Genomic DNA, 22,526 nt, shown 5'->3' with positions numbered 1-22,526 from the left:
AAAGGACATGAAAGATGGGCTGCATCACTCGATACTGGGCCACTGCCCACAAGGCCAGATCTGTTGTGCTTCAGGCCTTACGAATTTCTTTCCCTCCAATCATATATGCAGCGAGCGCGAAGTTTAACAAAGCTGCTGAATGAACGATGGTCTATTTGGGAGCACTCCACTCCAGGAAAAATTGCTCCACTCCACCAACTTCAAAAATTTCGCAGCCAAACACGTCTAGCTCCAGCAACTCCGGCTCCAGGAAAAACGTGAAGCAAGGGTCAGATCCACGTTTTTCTTGAAGTACCTCAGGAGGTGCTCCAAAAACTCCCTTTTCAAACCTCCTCATGGAGTTGGTGGATATTTATCCACCACTGCCATCGGTTACACACGTACCGGTTCGCAATCAGAAACAAAACACCCCCATCCGCGCGCCCCTTCTCTTTCCCCGTGACTCCTCCCTCGTGAGGAACCGTAGGCCAGGCAGCGCCGGGCGCCGCCGAACCTCTTCGCCCCGCCAGACCGCGCCGAACCTCTGTGAGAAGTCGCCCGCTGCCCTTTGTCATCTCGTCAAAGCGACGCTCGACGGCCTTCCACCCCTCCTTCCCGCCGGAGGTCTTGTCGAGATACCGGAGGCCGCGGAGCCCCATCTGGGCGCTGGACTGCATCCGCGTCATTTGGTCCGGGCGCATCCCCATCTGGTTGGTTCACCGGCGCCGCGGATGGCCAGCGTGGACGCGGCGAGGTAAGCGCACAGCCCAGCTCACCACGCCGTGTGCTGGACGCGCTCCCGCGGGGCCGCTCGAGGAGATCTGGACGGAGGCGGACTCCGTCACCGAGGAGGCCCGCGCCAAGGCCGTCTCGAAGGTCGTCGACCGCCGCGACATGCCACTGATGTTGTGCTCAGACGGGCGACCAGATGCCACCGCGACATGCCACTGATGCCGTCTCGGCGGGCGCAGACTGGAGCCTGCAGAACAAGCAAGGGTGGAGCGCGCTGCAGGAGGCCATCTGCTGGTGAGGGCGAGCAGAGGAGTATTCTTCTTATACACAAAATTTTAATTAAACTATCAGATGATGGCTGTTACTGCTATCTTGAGAATACTAATCGCGGTGAAAATATGAAAAAAGAATTACAGCACCCTACAGGCAGGAAGGATGATGGCAAAGGGATTCGTCGTCTCCAAGGGCCTACACGCTACACAGACTGTTAGATTCAGAGCTTCACTCGTCGCTGCTGCTGCCACTGATGTTCAGAGCCTCCCAGAAGTTCCTTTGCTGGAGAAAGAATGCAAACCCAACTACGTTAGGATAATGCTCGGAACGATTGTTCAATTCAGTTCAGTGGCTTCAGGATCACAGTCTCACCTGCAAGTTTGTGCTGGCCGTTCCATCCTGAAACGCGTACTGCTCGGTGGTCGCCTGAGAGAAGAGAGGGGGAGAGGAGGGGAGAAAAGAGGAGAGGATGACACGTGGGTCCATTTACGATGGGTAAAATAGACTATTCACAACAAATCTTCATGTTTTTGGAGCTGGAGTACTGCAATCAGCCAAACACGTCCATCAGCTCCATATTTTTTGGAGTTAGTGGAGTGGAGCTGGAAAAGTATGGAGCTGATGGAGTGGAGCTGGTTTTTGGGAAGTGGAGTGCTCCTAAACAGACTCTGAATCAATAAAGTCAGTTGTGGAGAGCGTTGAGTTGTTTTTCAGTTGTTTGGTCTAGTAATAAAAATTATGGCAAATCTTTTGCCGTTCAGTTCAAAAAAATCAATGAAGTGGTGGTGCCAACTGCCAAGTTAATTGTTTGGCCCAGACATACGGTACTTACTGGTACTAGCACGAACGAGTCACACCGTCACATTATTTTCTTTCCTCCTCAGAGCAAGAATGAAAAGGTTTCGGTTGGATCGTTGACGTTTGGGGCTCATGGTCATGGCTACTGAAACAAGCAGCTGTTAAAGTATCAATTCAGTCGAAGTCTTGAAAAGGTCACATTTTATTCTTAGGCGGTGTTTGGATACGAGGTGTTAAACTTTAACAGTGTCATATCGAATGTTCGGATGCTAATTAGGAGAACTAAACATTGCAGAACTCTGTGCTAATTCGCGAGACGAATCTATTAAGCCTAATTAATTCATCATTAACAAATGGTTACTGTAGCACCACATTGTCAAATTATAGACTAATTAGGCTTAATAGATTCGTCTCGCGAATTACACTCCATCTGTGCAATTAGTTTTGTAATTAGCCTATGTTTAATACTTCTAATTAGCATCCAAGCATCCGATGTGACGGGTGTTAAACTAACCTTGTTACCAAACAGACCCTTAATAACAAGAGTTCAAATGTAGTAGTAACAATAAAGAAACACACAGGTCAAAACGAAGGAAAAAAGAAACACCTTTTCAATCTCCTGTACGCAACGCACACACCAGGTCAGAGCCAAAGGCTCCACTCCCTCAAGGGTCAATCCAAGCTCCAAGCAGTGTTTCAACGCGCGAGGCTCAGTATGGGCGGTTGCGCGAACGGGCCTCGCAGCCATCCTCCGGCGATGTCCCTGTACGCCGCCTCCGTGAGGTGGATGCCGTCCCAGTTCACCGCCCTGGACGGGTCCGCGCACGCCGTCGCGCCGGGGAACCCGCACGCCGCCGTGACGTTGTAGTTGTACCTGCCGCCGGCGCCGCAGCACGCCACCAGCGCCGTGCTGCCGTCGAAACCTGCACGTACCACCGCCGCCATGCGTCGCATCCCGACGGCTTTAGTTAGTTACAGTTCGGTTTCGAGTATAGTTCGGACGGCGTTCTAGTTGGCACGCGATCGATGATCTCACCGGAGTTGGCCGGGTTCTGGAGGAACCCGACGACGGGCCAGAAGTAGTCGGCGTAGGCGATCTTGGTGCCCGGGTACTTGATCCGGAGCGCCATGACCTCGCGCCGGAGAAAGGCGTTGTGGTAGCGCGCCAGGCCGTTGAGCTTGTCGAGGCACCCGTACCTGTCGTAGTCCGCCTTGTTGGGGCTCGCGTACAGCGTCAGCATGATCGGGATGCAGCCCGTCGGCAGGTTCCCCGGCACCACGATGCGCCTGGCGCCGTGCTTGATCAACTTCTGCACCCACACGCGCGTTGGTCAACCGATCAGGTCATCAGAGGAGGAGGATCAGGGCCGGCCGGTGAGTATTCACTGTTGAGTACCTCGACGCCGCCGGCGATGGCCTTGACGACGGCGGGAACGTAGGTTTTCGTTTGCTCGACGGTCTTGTTGGCGGCGAGGAGGAAAACGTAGTCGTTCCCGCCGAACTCGCCCATGACGAAGAGAGACTTTTTCAGGTAATCGTCGCATTTTCCCTTGGCGGTGTTGTTGCAGAGCGACGTCTTGAGAAGCTGCTCGAACCACCCGATCTGGACGCTGAACGAGCTGTTGAACGGGGGAACGGAGGTGATGTTGCGCTCCATGAAGTAGGACAGGTCCAGGGCCGTCGCCCCCACGACCGCGAAGTTCGCGCCCTTGCTGAAGCTCTGCGTCGTGTCCAGGGACGGCGGCACCAACGGCAGACCGTAAGCTTCAGCTGCGTGCGCATGCAAATCCATGTCAGGCGAATTGAAGCATGTTTGTTCAGAGCGGCGGCGGCGGCAACATCGATGGCGTAGGAGCGTACCGATGAAGTCGAGGATGATGCGGCCGTTGCTGGCCCGGCCGGTAGGCTTGTGGAAGAAGGTCTCGCCGTAGGGGAGGTTGTTGAAAGGGATGACGGGGATGAAGGGCGCGGCGAACCTGACGAAGTTGCCGGTGTCGGCGTAGGAGTTGCCGAAGCTGAATATGGCGGTAAAGGAGGGCTTGGGCCGGTGGCCGGCGTCCGCGCCGTGGAGCAGGAACGAGCCGAGGAGGAGGACCACGGCGGCGATGACGGGACTCCTCATGGCTGCAGAATCACTGGATCACGGTAACGAAACGATTACCAAATGCCGCTCGAGAGAGACTACGGCTCGGCCGGCATTCCCAGATTGTACGCCGATCATTTTGGACCTTCAGAGTAAATATATAGCAAATCGGGTACAGCGATTTGCAGATTCAGATTTCGATAGCGCACCACTCGTTGACCTGATACTAAACAATCTCTAAACAAATTTTAGGAATAATGCTGACGCCATTAAGCAAAGACAGCAAAAGCAGATGGGTCGGTGTCGGTGCCACTTTTGTAAATTGCCGTCGAGCGGTAATGTCCATTTCCTTGTCCATGGTCCGCCGTTTACATTTTGTTCAGAAAGGCCCATTAAGCTTAATGGCCTTGTGGACCAATATAGTCTTCAAAGGAACTTTTTAAATTTCTTTATACCTTATTGGCAAAAATTTTATGGGTTGATTTTTTTTAAAAAAAACACGGTTCCAAATCCAGACGTGCATCTCGTGTATTTGCAAAAGAGCAAAAAATGATAAACTTGCCCAGACCATTGGTGACGTTTTAAATATGGCCTCACGAACGGTTTAGATCCGTAGCTCATTTTTGTAGTCTATACAATGTCTTGGAAGTGTATTTGTTTGTATTATAGATGGTAATATATTTTTCTAAAAATTTAGTCAGATTTAGAGCATTTGACATAGGTCAAAGCTAAACTGAATTGTAATCGAGTACGGAGGGAGTTCGTTGATGCTAGAATTAGGAACCCTTGCATGTTTATGATCATTGTATCTTTCACTTTTCGGTAATTGGTTACAATGTGCTAGGTGCATTGTCATTATAACGATCGTCTATGGACATTTCTAAACCTAGACTACTAAACGGTGTTGAAAATCGCTAGAAAAAGTTTCTTTAAAAGGCCAAGACATCTTTCTTGGGAAATTGTGTGTAATGATAGATTTGAAAATTCCCATACATAGCAACTTTGGAAATCCCCACCGGCGTCGGGATGTCTTTCTAGTACTTAGGCTGAGTTGTAGAAGCGAGTTGACTAAGCTAGTTATGCAACGTGCCACTCTAGCCTACTAAGACAACATCAAAGGCGTCCGATTTTTTTTCGCAAACAAAAAAGGAGTCCGATTTTAGAGCACTTGAGTTTGGATCCGTTGCCAGGACCATGACCAGACCTGCCCTTTTTATCTCTCCAGCGCCTAGTATATGAAGATTGACGTGCACCTTGTCCATGAACGCGTCACTCTTCTGTCCCATCCGTGTACATGGATCAACTATGTTCCAATATCCGTCATCTTCACCAAAGGCTTGCTGATGTCTTTATTCGAAGGATTTCAACTCCAGGTAGGGGGGCTTGAGCCCCCCTGCGCCCTGGATCCGCCCCAGGTGTAATCATGCATGTTCTAGCGATGTTCATGTATGCCAACTTCATGAGGTGTATGGCGTCCCACTTCACCATCATGGATGGTATGTGCACGCCGTCGCACCTGGGAGATCGGACTCCGTTGCGGTTGCGCTGTCCTTAATGGTAGCATCGAGTTACCATTTTGTAGATCTCGTCCAATGCAGGGCCGAGTATCATGCGGTTCTAATGGTTTTGCAGAAGCAAGCTAGTGCTACACCAGTTACTTGTGAAGTTGCACGGTCCCTGCGACGTGCCGCGCTCGAGTCTACCGTGATTAGTTCATGGGAGTACGTACATATATGTAGGATATTTGGTACTCCCTCCTTCCTTTTATGTATGACATGACGTAGATTAGTTCATGGGAGTACATGCATATATAGGACAAGCAGTGGAAGGAAAACCGCTCCATGGCTCAATAACAAGTCGATGTCACGTGTCCCAATAATGTTGCATCTTACATTTATTTAATTCAATAGTGTTATATATAGTCTGGAAAAGGCCATGCTGCAACGAGTACGTAGAGATAGTAACGAAAACCAACGGTAGCAGTCCCTGCAAGTTCAAACGGATCAAAGCTCGAGGGCAAGGGTCAGTATCGGCGGCACCGACGACGGGCCGTGCAGCCACGACCTGGCGATTTTCCTGAACGCCGGCTGCGTGAGGTGGATGCCGTCCCAGCTCACCGACCTAGACGGGTCCTCGCACGCCGTCGCCGGCGGGAAGCCGCAGAACGCGGTGGCGTTGAAGTTGTACTCGCCGCCACCGCCGCAGCACGCCACCAGCGTCGTGCTCCTGTCGAACCCTGCACCCGTCGCACAGTCGTCTCAGAGCCAGCTGGTTCCAAGCTCTGTTCATTGTTCAAGCTAGCAGGATGTGTACGATGAATGGATAAGTCGGGCATGGGTTTGGACAAATTGGTCTACAAACCGGTCAGACCGATTTTACAAACATTATCAAATTTATGATTGGACTTCACCATTGTGTAGATCTCATCGAGACGATTGAAATGAATATGTAGAACGTTCAATTTGGAATCCGGATGAGAGAGTTATGGCTCTAGCAAAATTCAGCTCTGCGCAGACCGGTCAGACCAGTTTGGATGGGCGGTCTGACCGGTTTGACCAGCTTAATTCGAGTTATTAGTTGTATTTTGACACAGGATTTGTGTAATCTTTAACTCCTACTCCGGCAAGACCTCCTCACCCTATAAATATAAAGGGCCACGGCCGATTGAGTGCAACCCAATCAAATCAAACAACTATGCACTTACTTTTTATCTCCTAAATCCTAAATCTTTTCCAACCTCTCTTGCTGTTCGTCTACTAATCTCCACGACCAGAGATGGCGTCCTAGACTTGCTGATCGACTTAGGGCACGCCGGCAACGTCCACGTCCTAACGGGGTCCCTCCCGAGTGAGAGCTTTGACAGCCTTTGCTAGCTTGCTTGTAAACTAGTTTTTCTTCACCACGTAAGTGTGTTGGTTATCATTTTGCTAATTTGCTCGTAAACATAGCCGTCCTCCATCACGTAAGCGTGGTAGTTATCCCCTCGAGCAATCGATCCAGGCAAAACCCTAGAAACCGGTCTAACCGGTTTGCTGGCCCGATCTGACCAGTCTGGGCAGTATACTGCCGTTCGGTCTTTTCGCGACCCACACAACTTTCGTGTGTTGGCCTTATGCCAACAGGTAGCTATAGCTAGGGTGGACTCGTGATCGATCTCACCGAAGAGCGCCGGCGCCGTGAGGAACGCGAGGACGGGCTGGTAGTAGTCGGCGAAGGCGATCGCGGCGCGCGGGTACTTGGCTCGGAGCTCCCGCGCCGACCTCCGGAGAAGCTCGTTGTGGTAGCGTGCGAGGGCGTTGAACTTGTCGAGGCACCCGTAGCTGTCGTAGTCCGACGCGTTCGGGCTCGGGTACAGCGTCAGGATGGCAGGGAGGCAGCCCATGGGTATGTTCCCCGGCAAGACGATGCGCCTGGCGCCGTGCTGGATGAGCCTCTGCGCACAGGCACGCCATGCGTGAGTGCATTTTCTTTCTAAAAGAAAGGAAACAACTATATATAGTATAGTCGGTTCTGAATTGATGTATATAGGTTTGAGTACCTCTGCAGCGGCGGCAATGGCGTTGATGACGACCGGGACGAAGGTTTGCGTCGTTTGCTCGACGCTCTTGGCGGACAGGAAGGCGAGGTAGTCGTTCCCGCCGAACTCTCCCACGAAGAAGAGGGACTTGCCCAAGTAGTCATCGCAATCTAGTTTTGTGGCATTGCAAAGCGACGGCTTGAGCTCCTCGAACCACCGCAGCTGGACACTAAGGGAGCTGTTCATCGGAGCCGCCGGCGAGGTGACGTTCTGCTCCAGGAAGAAGGCCTGGTCCAGCGCCCTCGCCCCGATGACCGCGAAGTTCGCGCCCTTGCTGAAGTCTTGGCTCCTGTCCAAGTACGGCGGCACGAGAGGCAGGCCCACAGCATTCGCTACGCTTGAACGAATAAACGAGCTGTGAGATCAGTACTGCCGTACGGCGTCGACGGTAACCAGATATCAGAGCGGCGGCGGCGGCGGCGGCGGCAACATTATTGGCGGCGACGTACCGACGAAGTCGACGGGGAGGAGGCCGTCGCTTGCGCGGCCGGTGGGGCGGCCCAAGGTGTCGCCGTAAGGTGAGAAGTTGAACGGCCTGGGATCCACCTCTATGATGTAGTTGCCGGTGTCGGCGTACGAGTCACCGAAGCTGAAAATGGCCGGGAACAAGAGCTTCTGGGGCCGGAGGACGGTGGCGTCCGCGACGTGGAGCACGACGACGACGACGAGGAGCGCAGCGACGGAAACCCTCATGGTGGCACGCCGGTACGTAGGCAGAAACCTGTTCGCTCGGAACTGGTGTGCGTATACATATTCGCCCGGAGTGCGTATATAGGGCCGGATGGACATGGACAAGGGATCGACGATTCCAAATCTTGGTAACGCTCTTGGTCACCAGCGGCACTCACACCACACGTACACTTTGCACTCATATTATATTAGTATTCATACTTTGTACCGTCCATCATTCCACAAATAGGATGCACGGGTTGACTTTGATATAAACCAAACTTACTGTACCATTGTCCCATATTTTCATTAATGATTTAGAGTACCCCCATTCGTTTAAAAAAGGCAAAATTTGCTACGGGACACTGAAAAGTGTCCCATCTTTGCTAGCGGACATGCAAAATAGAGCAGTTTGCTAGAAGATATTTTTGTTTGTGCCAATTTTGCTGAAAGACACTTTGAGGAGAGAGAATATTTTTTTGACATCTAGTACCCTGCTCGTCCACGTTCCGGCTGAGCCGCTGTTCCGCCCAAGACCCCACCGCCACCTGAGCTGCTGTTCCGCCCAAGGCCCGAAGCCAAGCCAAGCCAACGGGGGTTGGCTCGTTCACCGCCCGATGCCAGAAGCGGCAAGCAAGACGCCAAACCCGGCGTCCCCCACCTCCTCCCTTTCCTCCTCGCCCAGAGCCAGACGGCCACCACCACCACAACCACCACCCCCAGATCCCCCGCCCGCACCAACCGAATCCTGCCACCCCCACCCTATGCTGCCCCGGCGCCGCCGCGCGCCGCCCCCCATGACGCCGCAGCACAGACTGCCACCGCAGCCGCACCCCCCGCGCACATGAGGGACGACGACGACGACGACCTCAGCCCCACCGCAGCCCGCAAGAGCAGGAAGAAGAACCCGCCGCCGCCGTCAACATCACGCGACAGGGCGGCGCGGCCGCGTGCGGACGACGAGATGTGCATCGTGGTGTCGCTGCAGGGGGTGGTGCAGGGCCGAGGCAGCCTCGTGCTACATCAAGCGCAACCGCCCCCCGCCGCCGCGCCCGGGTCCCCGCCGCCGGGCCCCGTCTACCCCTCCGCCGCGGGGAGCGCCAACTCCACGGCCGCCTCCCCGATCCACCGCTCCCACTCGCGGGGCCTCCTCACCCCGCGCGCCGCGCTCCCCGGGCTCTTCGCCCGCGGCGTCGTCGTCCGCTCCGAGGACGAGGACTTGCTCTACTACGCCGGCCTCTGCCGCTGCTCCGACAACCCTCGACAACCCTGACGGACTCATCAACCTCAGCATCGTCGAGAACCACGTACGGAACGTGGACAAGCAGGGGCACTAGATGTCAAAAAAAATATTCTCCCTCCTCAAAGTGTCTTCCAGCAAAATTAGCACAAACAAAAGTGTCTTCCAGCAAACTGCTCTATTTTGCATGTCCGCTAGCAAAGAGGGAGCAAATTTTGCCTTTAAAAATATCATCCTAGCTCTCTCTTAATAAGTTGAATTTCCTAAATTTGACAAAGTTGATCATCGCCTTGGACGGAGCTGCGCGCTCACAGCGCCATTCTGCATTCGGGCCGTAGTTGTACGGGGCCGCCGCTGCCACACGCCACCAGAAAAGAAGAGGAGGAGCTGTGGTACCGTTGAAAAAACCTGTCTGCATGGCCGCATGCCATGCAAATTGCAAACCACGTGCCCACACCGCAGCATCATCGGTCAAATAAACATGCCCAATGGGCCATTGTCTTGCGAGCTGTTTGTTATATGCTGGCTGAGGGGCCTAGTTCCAACGGCCCACCATGCTAACAAAAAAAAAAAGAGATTTCTCAGCCCGGCCTGGAGCATGGAATTGGGCTAGGCGGTGTGGGACGCCCACCAAAAACTCCCGGTTGCGAATCACCGATCTTTACCTGCAGATGCTTTGCGGCAAAGCGCTGGCTTCAGTTCGTCGAACCACCACCGGAGGAGCTGATCGATCCTTGCACCAGGCACCGGCCGGCGGCACGAAAGGTAGGAAACCCAAAAGCCATCTGCTGCATTGGCTGTATAAATTGAATGGAGGATGACTGGTCACTTGTGTTTCCTCGTCACTCGTCAGATACGCCCAGTACCGCAGAACCGGAACCAGCTGTGGCCATCCCCTCTGCTAATACAAGCAGACCATCACACTCCAAAATAGTGGAGTTTGGAGTTTGAGTGCTGCTGCCATGACTGCGACCGACTGAGGAGATGGCCGTAAAAGCCAGCGGCACACTCCGCGCAAAAGTTCAGAACCCAAAACCAACCCATCAGACAGTTCAGAACCCAAAACTCCACCATTTTAATTACGAGTTACCCATCCAGTGTCACGCTAGCACGCACAACAGTTTTAATTACCACTACTAGCTCATCACAGTCACAGTCTTTGCCACGACAGATTAGTTGCTGATCATCGCGTCGATGACGGGCCTTGGACGATCATCAGAGGAGCCTGGGGCTGGTGTAGGGGCCGTTGAGGATGCTGTTGGCGATGGCGTGGTAGGCGGCCTCCGTCAGGTGCACGCCGTCCCAGTTGGCGTACGCCGACGGGTCCGTGCACACGCTCGAACCCCGCACGCCGCAGCTCGCCTTCGGGTTGAAGTTGTACGGCCCGCCGCCGCCGCAGCACGTCCGCAGCGGACCTTGAGTGAAGCCTGCACGCAGAGAGCAGTTTCACAGCAGCAGGTGAGTAACAGAGATATTCAGAACAACATATGCAGCAGGGGGAAGAGCTGAATTTGTTGATCAAGAGGTGTGCTGATTTTTTTTAGGTGTAGGTACTCTGCACTACTGGACGTCTGGACCAGTTTCATGAACAAAGTTGGAAATGTCTAATCATGTTTGCCACCGTATTACTCTGATACTCAATCCAGAGTAATGTACCATCTCGTCTGTGAACTGTCTGTGTCTATTCAAAACCGAACCACACTAACTCTGACAGTGGAAGCTACAGGTCAAGTCTATAAACAGTTGGCAGTTACCCTTAAATCGACATTGTCATTTCCCCTATAGAACAGAAAATAACAGATCATGACAGTTGGTCTAAGCCTGAGCTGCTAACGAACTCATCAATAGAGACTATTGCTTTTCAAAGAAAAAAGAGAGGCCGATTTGATGAACTGACAGTGGCATCTAGCTAAGGGAACTCCAGATCAATTTACTGGTGTGTGACAAATAAATACTCATCAGCTGATCAATATGCCAGTAGACTTCACTAGTACCTCAAACGACAAAGTATCTGAAATTGCAGTAAAAGAAGTTTCTGAATGTTGATGAGTGCTATATCAGGTCGGAGCTTCAGAGTCAAGGAGTTCAGATTTTACTTTACCGTGATGGAAGGATCACACTTCCTAGATCAGCATTCTAAAAGAAAAGGCTTTTACCACTCCTTGGAAAAGATCAAAGATCCATGTTTTTCACTTTTTCAGTGTCACGTCCATGTGTTAGCTACTGGAGATGGCTGACTAAAAGGACCGTATGTCTTTTCAGTGTAGCGAAAGCAACTAAGCAAGCAATAAGCAAGACACGACTCTCCTTTCTCGAAAGGAGACTGGATAAGTGGCTTAGATCCCCCGACCTTTTCCGAAAGAGCCATACAATTGGAACCCCATTTTGATGCCAGACCGTGGCGGGCCATCCTCTCTAACTAAGCATAGTGACCATTTCGTGTCACTTTCAGTGTAGCTGATCAGTCGTGTGATGATCAGATCGATGTAAACTTTAGAAAAGCTCCGAATTTAGATTCGATATCAGTTGGTTGAGCAATGGCACTCACCGAACTGCTTGGGGTTCTTGGCGAAGGACATGGCGGCGCCGTAGTAGTCGGCGTACATGATCCTGGCCTGCGGGTACTTGGCCCGGAGCGCCTGCAGCTTCTGCTGGAGCACGGCGTTGTGGTGCTGCGCGAAGTCGTTGTACGTCTTGAGGCAGCCGGCGGCGTCGTAGTCGCTGCCGTTCCGGCCGGGGTGCAGGGTCAGGTACGCCGACGAGCAGCCCATCGGCAGGTTCCCCGGCACCACCAGGTGCGTCGCGCCGGCTTTGATCAGCCTCTGTTGGGAGTTGCAATTGTTTAGTGACGATCGAATCGTGTGAAGAAATAAACAATGGAGAGCTTGATGCTAGATTTGGTGACCTCAGTGGCATCGGTGACCGCGCCGGCGACCGTGGGAACGTAAGTTTTGGCGTCGTCCAGGGTCTTGCCCTTGAAGAACGCGTAGTTGTAGTCATTTCCCCCAATCTCTCCGACCAGGAACAGGGACTTGCTGAAGTACTCCTTGCACTCTGTTTCGATTCGGGGGCAGTAATCAAATTTGCAATCAGCGCTTCAGTTTTATTCAGGAGCAGAATCCGAAATGCAAAGGCAAAATCTTAATGGGAAAACGAATGTGGACAGACTCTTTGGCGAGCTGCAGAGCGACGGCTTGAGCTGCTCGAACCATCCGAGCTGGACGCTGAGGGACAGGTTGGTCCAGAGCTTGTCGGAGGCGCCGATCTCCTGGAAGAAGGGCGGATCCATGGCGGTGGCGCCGCCGACGGCGAAGTTGACGCCCCGGCGGAGGTCCTTGCCCTTGGACTGCAGGTACGGCGGCAGCAGCGGCAGGCCGAACGCTTGCGCTGCGCGCGTACGGCCGGCCGTCGCAGGGAAGAGACACCATCAGGACCGGCACGGAAACGCACGAGAATGAAATCAAGGCGGCATTAATTAATGGCCGGCGCCGGCGGCAGGACGCACCTAGGAAGTCGACGACGAGGCGGCCGTCGGAGCAGCGGCCGGTGGGGCGGTGGAAGTAGGTGATGCCGTAGGGGTAGCGGCCGACGATGTGGTTGGAGAGCGGGCTGGACACGAGCAGGTTGCCGGTGTCGGTGAGCGAGTCGCCGAAGCTGAACATGGAGGTGTAGTTCTGCGGGGCGCCTCCGCCGCCGCCGCATTGGGCGACCGGCGCGAGGGCGCAGCAGAGGAAAGCGGCGGCGAGCGCGGGCAGCAGATTGCCGGAGGGCGCCATGGGAACGCGGCCGCAGGGCGCTGGTGGTACTGTACAGTGGCAGAGCTGCGCAGGCGCAGGGAGCGGTGGCAGTGGCTGTCGACTGTAGCCTGCTAGTGGCGCTAGCAGCTAGCTATGGCACACTGCTAGTACTAGTAGCAGCACAGCAGGGTAGGCCGGGAGCGGCATGAGGTGGTGGCGCTTCCGCGTTGCGAAGGGCGATGGGCTCAGGTCAGTAATGGCGGATGGCTTGATATTGTAGGTGGGGGAGTAAATGGTGAGGGGCAAATCTGAGTGAGCAGGAGGTGGGTGGAGGGGAGAGCGGAGAGCCACAGCCACTCCGGCCACTGCACTCCAGTAGCCCTGAGCCAAAGGACGGTTGATGGCAGGTTCACACGTGATTCCGATTTCCGGAGCCTGACGCTCGCTCCCAAACCTCAATTTATCTCTTTCTCTCTCTGTTCCCGTTTACCGCTCATCTCGGCCTCTCGGGACATTCCTCGCTGTCGTCCCTTTAAAAAAAAATCCTAGATGGGAGACCGATTTTCCGGTAGCACTCGTCCATGTCCATGGAAATGGAATGGATGGATAGACAATGCTGCTGGGCTGTTTCATTTGATTACAACGACTGTCGCGGAACCATTCATGAGCTCCATTACTGCTCCTTAATGAGCATTCATGAGGCTCGTAAATGGCAGTCTGCCACGTGGACTCCAAGAATACTGGGACCACATGACGCAACACTGTGCGAGCTAGGAGATCTCAGCAGCAGGGATCAAAATGCTCAGTATTCATACTGAACCAGCTTGATTGATGATTGCCATGCTATCTCCGGATCGCCATGCCAATGGCGTTTAGCAAGCAAATCTCAGAGACCAGCAAGATCAGAGGCTTCAGAGCATCCAATACAATAATCGAGCGGATCAACCTGTCCGTGCGCCGCTGCCGCGCAAGATTAGATTACCCAAGAGACCCTAACACACTATACTGCGATCAAGGTTGTCCTTGTCTGCCAGCTTTCCAGGATACTAGTATCTTATTATTCTGGGCCTTTTTCCCACGCTGGGGCTGGAGGGCCCATCCAGCCATGTCGTGATCGTTGGAACGGCGATGCGCTGCATGGAGGACAAGTCGGGTCTCTCTCTCAGTCGCGCTCGGTCAGCAGCCATTGCCACCCAGCAGCAGCGCCACTCCCAAGCAAGATCAGCGTGGCGAGGAATCCCTGTCCTCTCCCAAGCAGACGGCCTGGCTCCACCACGGCCCAGTTGGGTGGGGTTCCATCTGCAGGCCATGGTAAATTGATGGATTTGTTAAATCCGCTATTAAAGTTTTGTTCAAATAAGTACGCAGCCTTTTATCAATAAAAAACTTCATTTGCAAATTGAGCGAGCTCAGCCGGTGAGGTTACTTGTGGTGAAACCTGCCACCAGAGTTCGAGTCCTCGACTCAACACTGATGCTCATATTTTTTGGATTTATTCTAAGATTTAACCAGTGTTATTCTTTCAATGGTAGACGACGTGCCCGTCGATAGTGAGGCGTCAGTGATGAATTTCAGGATTTAACAGACACTATTCTTTCAGTGGTAGACGACGTGCTCCTCGATAGCGAGACGCAAGTGATGACTTCGTCAATCTCGAGAATTTGCCAGCTCAGTATCTCGGAGGTACTCATAAGGTAGCGTTGCATGCATGTATTCATAAGGTTAAGTGTGCGTGCATGTATGTGAGTGGTTAAGTGTGCGTGCATGTATGTGAGTGTTTGCGTATGTATTGTGTTTCGAAAAAGCTTCATTTACCAAATATTCTTTTCAGATACAAAATCAACCAAAAAAACCCTTCGTGGGAATCAGAAGGCAAAATGAGGAATTAATTTATTTTTTAAAGAAAAAAAAAGAGAAATAAAGCAGGCACTGTCTCATTTTTTTTGAGCAAACAGGAGTGGGAGGTCCCCTGCTGGTTATATATTATATATATTAACTATGAAAAGAGTACAAGAAGAAATTAAGAAACAAAGAAAGATTACAATGTCTGCTCTAGCCATGAAGATATAATATGTTTCCAATCTTCTTTTACTCTAAGAATAACTTGAGTAAAAATTGTTTTAAAGCAAAACAAGGCGTCCTGTACTGAAGGAGTGATCCCTTTGAAGATCCAATCATGTTTGGCCATCCAAATACTCCAACTCATGATGATTATAATTTCCATATAGAATTGAACCTGCAGCTGGATTCTGAAGCTGTTTAGAATTTCATATGGTTCATAAGACAAGTTAGGGAACAAACCTATATGAATCCAACATTCCTGAACAAAGGGGCATTCAAGCAGTAGATGAAATAACGTTTCTTCCCCTCCATGTCCATATTGACAGAGTACACATTCATATGAAGGGAGGACCATATTCTTTCTTCTAAGAACGTTTCTTGTGCTTAGTTTGTCCTTTAGTACTAGCCAGAAAAAAACCTTATGCTTGTTCTAATAGCGCGATTTCCAGAGCCAATGAAAAACTCGATGTACCTGTCTATGACCAGAGAGATGACGATAAGCTTTTGATGATGAATAAAAGGGATTGCCCTATGTCCATATGTCCGGTTCATTATTTAAGACTAAATCCTCCAAACTAGCAGCCAGATGAATCAGCTTCTGGAGAGCCTGAGGTGAAAGAGGAAGGTGGAACAAGTGTTGAACATCTACTATTTTTGAGCTCTCTGAATAGAAATTTCCTGCTTCTTAGTGAAACAGAATAGCTGAGGATATGCCTGAGATGGTACTCGATCTTTCCATAGATCATTCCATAGAGAGCATGTGTGTCCATCATTAATTGATACCACTGCAAGACCTTTGTATTTGTGCAAAAGCTTTAGGACATCTTTCCACCAAAAAGAGCCTTTGCTCACCTGAATTGGTAATTTACAGTTAGTGTAGTACTTTTCCCACAACAAGTGCACCCAATGAATTTCTGCTCTGTTAAAAAATTTATGCAGAAATTTGAGCACTAGAGCTTCATTTTGTGTTTTGAGATTCAAGACTCCCAAACCCCCTTCTTTCTTGGAAGGCAGACCATCTCCCATGCTACTTTAGGTGATGTTCTGTTGTTAATGTCTAAACCTCTCCAAAAGCAGTGCTTCCTATACTTATCAATCTGCTTATATACTGATTTGTGTAGAATGAATGTACACATATGAAACATAGGTAGAGCAGTGAAGATTGAATTAATTAACTGAAGACGTCCTGCTTGGGATAGAAAATTAGATGTGCTGACAAGCCTCTTTTCACATCTAGAGAACATTGGGAGGACTTCTTCTACTCTAGGCTCTTTAAGGCCGAGAGGCAGCCCCAAGTATGTGAAAGGTATTTTTCAAATTGCACAACCAAACAATTGACAGAGCACTTGCAACCTGTCTTCAATAATATTAATGGGCACCATCATGGACTTACTGTAGTTAACTTTAAGGCCTGTGGATAGGGTAAAAGATTGTAGAATTATTTTGAGGTGCTGCAGTTGAGAGGGGCAACCTTCCAATATGATCAGAGTGTCATCTGCATACTGAAGAATAGGGAAGTAATGGTTATAAGTGAGTGGAATTGGCAGTTGTAGATGTCCCTGATTCTTTGCATTGTTCAGCAGAGACTGCAATATATCAGCTGCCAAGACAAACAGAAGAGGGGAGTGGGGATCTTCCTGCCTAACTCCCCTTCTATAGTGAAACCTTTTCCTTGGGGCTCCATTTAGCAAGAGGGAGGAGGTTCCTGAGCTAAAAATCTTTTGCATCCAGTTCAGCCAAATTGTCCCAAAGCCCTTATGCTTCATGATGTCCAACATAGCTTCATGCTCAACTCTTTCAAAAGTTTTTTCAAAGTCTAGCTTTAAAATAACAATTTCCTTTTTAGATTTATGACATAAATGCAAGTACTCAAAAGCCCATGCTAGACAGTCCTGAATTGTCCTTGACTTGATAAACCCATACTGATTTTTATGAACTATATCCATAATGACCTTCTGTAACCTGTTGGCAAGAAGCTTAGTCAGAAGCTTCATAGAGGTGTTGAGAAGTGAAATTGGTCTAAAATCTGTTACTTAAGCAGCACCATCCACTTTTGGTATTAAAGTGATATAAGAACCATTTATACTTTGAAGGCATATGTTGCCCGAGTGAAAGTCTTCACAAAGATCATAAAAATCTTGTTTAATAATTGACCAACATATATTGATGAAGTTTGTATTAAATCCAACCAGGAGTTCTGTCATTAGATAGATTTTGAACAGCAGGATCAATCTCTTCATGACTGAATGGTTCCTCTAGGCACTGAAGAATATCAAATATCTGAAGAAATTGTTGAAGATTAAAAGCCATAGGGTGTGAATCTGAAGTGCCCAGCCTTTCCTTATATGCTTCCCATAGTATTGATTCTTTGATCTGGTGATTTGATTGAAGGTTTCCATTTGCATCTTCCAAGTTCCTGATGAAATTTTTCTATGTTTAATGGTTGCATTGGCATGAAAAAACTTTCTGGATTCATCTCCAAATTTCACCCATTTGATGGCCCCTCTTTGCTTCCAATATCTTTTTTTTTGATGAAGAAGGGTTTGTAATTTGTCATTTAAGAACGTCTCTTGAACGGGAATTACCCTACAGGGCTACACTTTGCCAACTATTCCTAGGGCGTGTTGACCAACAACCACAAGCTTGGTACACCAAATTACGGAGGCTACGGCCATGGGTTTGATGCACTGAGTTTTGGAGGCACCGTCACGGGTTTGGTACATCGAATTTTGGAGGCAATAGCCACAGATTTGATGCATTAAATACTGGAGGCTCACAACAGCTACACCCTAAGGAGGCACAAATCTTATGCGCACAACATGCGCTCTACTCACTGGAGGGCAGCAAACTCTTGCGCACAACACGTGCTCTACTCGCCGGAGGGCAGCACTCTTACGCACAATCGTGCAGTCTCTTTTGTCGCAATACCGACTACTCATTTTTATCTCCTCTTAAGGTCACTAATCTTCTTGAGTAGAACACACCTTAATTCATGAAAGCCTTGGATCATCTATCATGCTTAAATGCTAGCACACATACACGAGATAAAGATCTCAGTTGTGCAAACAACAGTGCCCGTACACGTACAAGAGACAAAGATCTCATCACGCAGTGGCTACGGCTAAACAGAGATTAAGAGTCTAAATATAACAGACTAACTACTCGAGAGAAATATGGCTGAAACAAGTGCATGACACATAACATTTACATTATGTTGATCACTAAATAAAGTTCATCCGTTTTCAATATTCTACAAATAGCTACATAATGTATGCATCTTTTCTTTTAGGTCAAGCTTCGGTGACGACACTTAGGATGCTAAGCGTACCTCCAAAGGCACATCTAGTTCCCAAACTTGGGGGCTAAGCACCAATTACTACTCAAAAATACTTCAAGTGGCTCCGCTAGCTCCCAGGCTCAGGGTTAAGCACCATTACTGCTTGGAATATCTTCAATGGCTCAGCTAGCTTCCAAGCTCGGGGGCTAAGCGCCAATAAGTACTCGACGTGGCTCCTCCGGCTCACCTGGCGCATAAGATTGGGGGCTGGACACCGCAAAACTACTTGGATGATGACATGCGTGAAGATTCAAGATCCTTGAATTGGTTATACAATTAATCTAAGGCTCAGGGGCTGATAAGCTACACCCAATAGTTAATTTTTTCAAGATAAAAAAAGAAGATTCAAGATTTTATTGACCCTTAGCCTGATTCTTCGATTCAACCTAAGGATCGGGGCTACTCCATATGAAGTGCGACTTTCGCCGCCCTCCATATATGAAGGTAAAAATATCAAGATGATCAAGGCTTGAGCACACAAAAGCCTCATGGCAGTTTTGAGGAACTTTGAAGATTCAGCTAGACAAGTACTCGAAGAGCACCAGAACTACTCGACGAGGATCTTAAAAGTACTCGAAGAATGTTGCATTCGACTATGAAGTGCTCGAGGGCTTGTCGGGGATAGATCCCTAGTACCCGCAAGGAAGGAAGAAGACGGACTCCTAATAGGATTCCTCTGTAATCCTACTAGGACTCATACCATGCAATCCTACTAGGACTCCTCTTTGTAACCGACTAGTAATCGCGCCCCCTGAAGTATATAAAGAAGGGCCGGGGTACCTAGATCAGCAGCTTAGAGACAACAGAGAGCCCCTCAGAACCACCAAGGGGTTCAACACCAAACAACACCCAAGCGTAGGGTGCAATAGACAACACCCCAAACGGGACGTTGGGTATTACGCTACTCTGATGGCCCGAACCTGTATAAATTCGTATCTTGTGTTCTCGCTTTTATCTTCAAGTTCCAGGTTCGACGATTCCCCACCAACCAATCTACTACCTTGGGATACCCCTCAGTAGGTTGCCGGGTATAAAACTCTAACACTAATGGCTTCATTGAACATGAACCTTTCATTGTAGTTTCCCCCAGGCTTATTTCTGTTAGTTGGATCTCTTATTAAATTAAAATCCCCTAAGACCAACCAATCAATATCCTCAGGCATTTGAATATTCTTGAACCACTGCATAAAGGCTCTCTTTCACTCCACTGAACATGGACCATAAATATTATTAAGCACCCATTCACAATTGTTGATTGTTGAGTTGAACTTAACAGAGACAGCAAACTCATTCATGAACACTAGTTGGCCCTCAAATAAGGCAGATTTCCAAATAATGGCTACCCCACTAGAGGCCCCTTGAGAGGGAAAGAATTCAAGCTTATCAAAGGAAGCGGGGTAGAATTTTCTAATAAACATAGAGTTTATGAGTTCTTTCTTAGTTTCTTGTAAACACAGAATGTCACACTAGCTTTCAGTAATTTTATCCCTCACATAATTCCATTTTTTGTAGAATTGATGCCCCTAACATTGCAGCACATAACTTTCCCCAATCTCTTAGTATATTGAGAGTTCATATTTGAATTTATACATAGATGACCAAAAGAACCAGAGCATTAAGTGGACATCACTGATGCTAAAACCAGATAGATAAGAGAGAGGCCATGTGCTCAGACCACTCTCTACTACTTCTTAGGCTTTTTTTATGATCTTTGGAGCATCAGCACCATCATTGTTATTGTCAAATTTCTTCTTAGGTAGCTTCTTTCGACCTGGGGGAGCTATTGTCTTTTTCTTGTTGAGGGCACAAATAGTGAGCTTGGAGGGATCCACTTTGTAGAAGGCCTCACCAAGATTTCTAATGACTGATTTGGTTAAGGATGGAGGCTCCACTGAACAACTAATGCAGTTTTTATCATTACACACTGAGGCTTTGAAGCCTTGATTATTGCTCTGGTTTCTCTTCGTCCTTCTAAGATCATCCTAAGAGATAATCTTGCCTACCATGTCCTTTGAAGGTTTCTTGATGTGTGCATCTTAATCAAGGAGAGCTTTAGACCATGGGCCAGGAGAAGAGGCAACCTTTTGTAACATGGGTTCCACAAGTGTACCATGTGAGGTCTCCTTGCCTACACCGGTAGAAGCTAGAAGAGGAGCAATTGCAGTGTTTGCAGTGATAGAGGTAACAAGTGGAACCTTGGATGAGCTAGCAATATTCTCAAGAGAGTTGCCCTCAAAAATTATTTCCTTGCATTTATCCATAGAACCCTTTTTGAACATATGGTCAGCAGAGCAGACAGGAGTTTCTATGTATGGACAGTTCTCTGGTAGACCGAGCTTCATTGAACTATGCTCTGACTGAAGAAACTACAATGCTGGGGACGTCAGGAAGGTATTAGCCCATAAAAAACTCAAAGGATTCATGAGTTGTGCAGTGAAGAAATCTGTCCATGGCAGAGGGATATCCACCTGTTGAGAAGACACTCTTGGAGAAAAGTGCTTTGCCCACTGTCGAATTGCTTCAGGATTTGGATGAAAAAGTCCCTGCTGCTTTGAAGTAATCATTTCAGCAAAGACAGAATCTTGACTTGGTTCTAAAAATTCAACAATGCCCAGCTACATATTATTGTTCCCACTTTCCTGATGCAAATCCTGATTAGGGTCTCCTCCCATGAGGTCCTGTTCATTGATGTCCTCTTGAACCATGTGAAGTGGCTGACCATGTGCCTACGGGATGAAAACTTCAACCTGCACTGGTTCATCACCCAAATTCTGCACTGGTGCATTGTCCATAGAGCTGTCAGAAGAATTTATTGCATCAATGATCTGTAATGGGTCTTCATGAATTTTAGCTTCCAAATTCTCTGCTGCTTGAAGAAAGTTCTCAATTCCTCCTAGATCTTCTTCCACTGCCATATTCAGATCAAAGTCAACCTGATTCCCATTCAACACCAAATCATTAACTTCTAGAAAGTCATGGTCTAAGGATTAACATTTTTAGGAGCAAGTTGAGCTAATGGACCATCTGGAGCTGCTTGACCCATCTGAGGCCCAATAAAAGGTTCATCTGCTTGGGCTTGAGGCCTATTAGGCCATAATCCCCATTGAGTAGCAGGACCTTCATTAGCATTTTGGTTATTGTTGATATTAGGATTTGCAGGTCCTGCATTACTAGGTTGTCTATAGCCAAATAAATCAAAGAGGTTGGGGTCAACATCACTAGGGGGTTGTTCTTCATCAACAGGACCTCCTCCAAGCATCCTATACTGGAGAATTTCACACTGTACTGTCCATGAACTACCTTCAAAGTCCTCTCCTTTAGAACAAACTAGAAACCATGGGATTTTAGATAAATCAACCACTTTTGCCTTAACCACAATTCTTGCCAAATTATTAGGATCTTTCTCCCAAACTATCAGTCTGCCAAATTCAGACACAATTTTCTTTATGTCTGCCTTGGTCTAGTAATCAATGTTGTACCCCAGCAACATGATTCAAACTTCACAATTCATAGTTATGGTCTTATCATTCCAACCCCTATTATGCTCAGTGAATGAAATTCTGTAGTTACCATACTCATGGGGGCTACCACTGATGAGGAAATCTTTGTCATGAACAAAGTGAAATCTCACATAAGCTTGACCATAAGGGCAGGGTTGAATGGAGTGAAAAGCAACTCTACGATGATTTCTCAGAAAGTCATCAAGCAACTCTCTTATGGACTGGAAGGATACTTGTTGGTTCGGCAGAGGTTCAATGGAGATAATGGCGACACCATTGTTTTTCCTGCGCGGCCCTCCAAGCACAACTCGGGACATTGACTTCCTGAAACCAACCAGCTGACGGTGGCATCCTCTTGGTATGAATGGGGCAGGATCCACAACCTTGTAGGCTATGATCGAATCCGGTAGAGGGCCTGATTCTTGCAGCGGGTTTACTATAAAGTTGCAGTTTTTAGAGGCGCAATGTAGAAAGCGACATGGAGCAATGCTGCTTGGAGCGGGAGGAGGAGGAAAGCCTTGGGTTCCTCACTGGTAGAGC

General features: G+C 49.1%; 3 protein-coding genes and 1 long non-coding RNA gene across 6 annotated transcripts; 1 reads left to right on the top strand and 3 right to left on the bottom strand.

Moving 5' to 3' along the window:
* Positions 1 to 402: 402 nt before the first annotated feature.
* LOC111257440 lies at positions 403 to 1,692 on the top strand. Its single transcript, XR_002677964.1, has 2 exons — positions 403 to 1,005; positions 1,120 to 1,692. It is a non-coding gene; the product is annotated as an uncharacterized LOC111257440 (long non-coding RNA).
* A 520-nt stretch (positions 1,693 to 2,212) lies between these two features.
* Positions 2,213 to 3,981, bottom strand: LOC101778412 (GDSL esterase/lipase At5g45910). Of its 2 annotated transcripts, none has more exons than XM_004968571.2 (4): positions 3,643 to 3,981; positions 3,179 to 3,552; positions 2,819 to 3,092; positions 2,213 to 2,705 (listed from the first exon to the last, which is right to left on the bottom strand). In XM_004968571.2, the coding sequence occupies exons 1-4, from the start codon at positions 3,902 to 3,904 to the stop codon at positions 2,479 to 2,481; spliced, it is 1,137 nt and encodes a 378-aa protein (XP_004968628.1). In that variant the 5' UTR covers positions 3,905 to 3,981; the 3' UTR covers positions 2,213 to 2,478. The 2 variants fall into 2 exon arrangements, with proteins under 2 accessions (XP_004968628.1, XP_022682951.1); XM_022827216.1 differs by having other exon boundaries at positions 2,819 to 3,089.
* Positions 3,982 to 5,690: 1,709 nt separating this feature from the next.
* LOC101777734 (GDSL esterase/lipase At5g45910) lies at positions 5,691 to 8,269 on the bottom strand. Of its 2 annotated transcripts, XM_004968570.2 has the most exons (4): positions 7,892 to 8,269; positions 7,404 to 7,774; positions 7,025 to 7,298; positions 5,691 to 6,101 (listed from the first exon to the last, which is right to left on the bottom strand). In XM_004968570.2, exons 1-4 carry the CDS (start codon positions 8,229 to 8,231, stop codon positions 5,869 to 5,871), a joined length of 1,218 nt encoding a protein of 405 aa, XP_004968627.1. In that variant the 5' UTR covers positions 8,232 to 8,269; the 3' UTR covers positions 5,691 to 5,868. The 2 variants fall into 2 exon arrangements, with proteins under 2 accessions (XP_004968627.1, XP_004968626.1); XM_004968569.2 differs by lacking the exon at positions 5,691 to 6,101 and having other exon boundaries at positions 6,116 to 7,298.
* A 2,133-nt stretch (positions 8,270 to 10,402) lies between these two features.
* LOC101777316 (GDSL esterase/lipase At5g45910) lies at positions 10,403 to 13,482 on the bottom strand. The gene is made up of 5 exons (XM_004968568.4): positions 12,857 to 13,482; positions 12,520 to 12,738; positions 12,257 to 12,405; positions 11,900 to 12,173; positions 10,403 to 10,778 (listed from the first exon to the last, which is right to left on the bottom strand). Exons 1-5 carry the CDS (start codon positions 13,125 to 13,127, stop codon positions 10,567 to 10,569), a joined length of 1,125 nt encoding a protein of 374 aa, XP_004968625.1. The 5' UTR covers positions 13,128 to 13,482; the 3' UTR covers positions 10,403 to 10,566.
* Positions 13,483 to 22,526: the final 9,044 nt, after the last annotated feature.

Source organism: Setaria italica, chromosome V, assembly GCF_000263155.2.
Source record: "Setaria italica strain Yugu1 chromosome V, Setaria_italica_v2.0, whole genome shotgun sequence".
Classification (NCBI taxonomy): domain Eukaryota; kingdom Viridiplantae; phylum Streptophyta; class Magnoliopsida; order Poales; family Poaceae; genus Setaria; species Setaria italica.
This window is presented reverse-complemented; position numbering and strand designations above follow the sequence as displayed.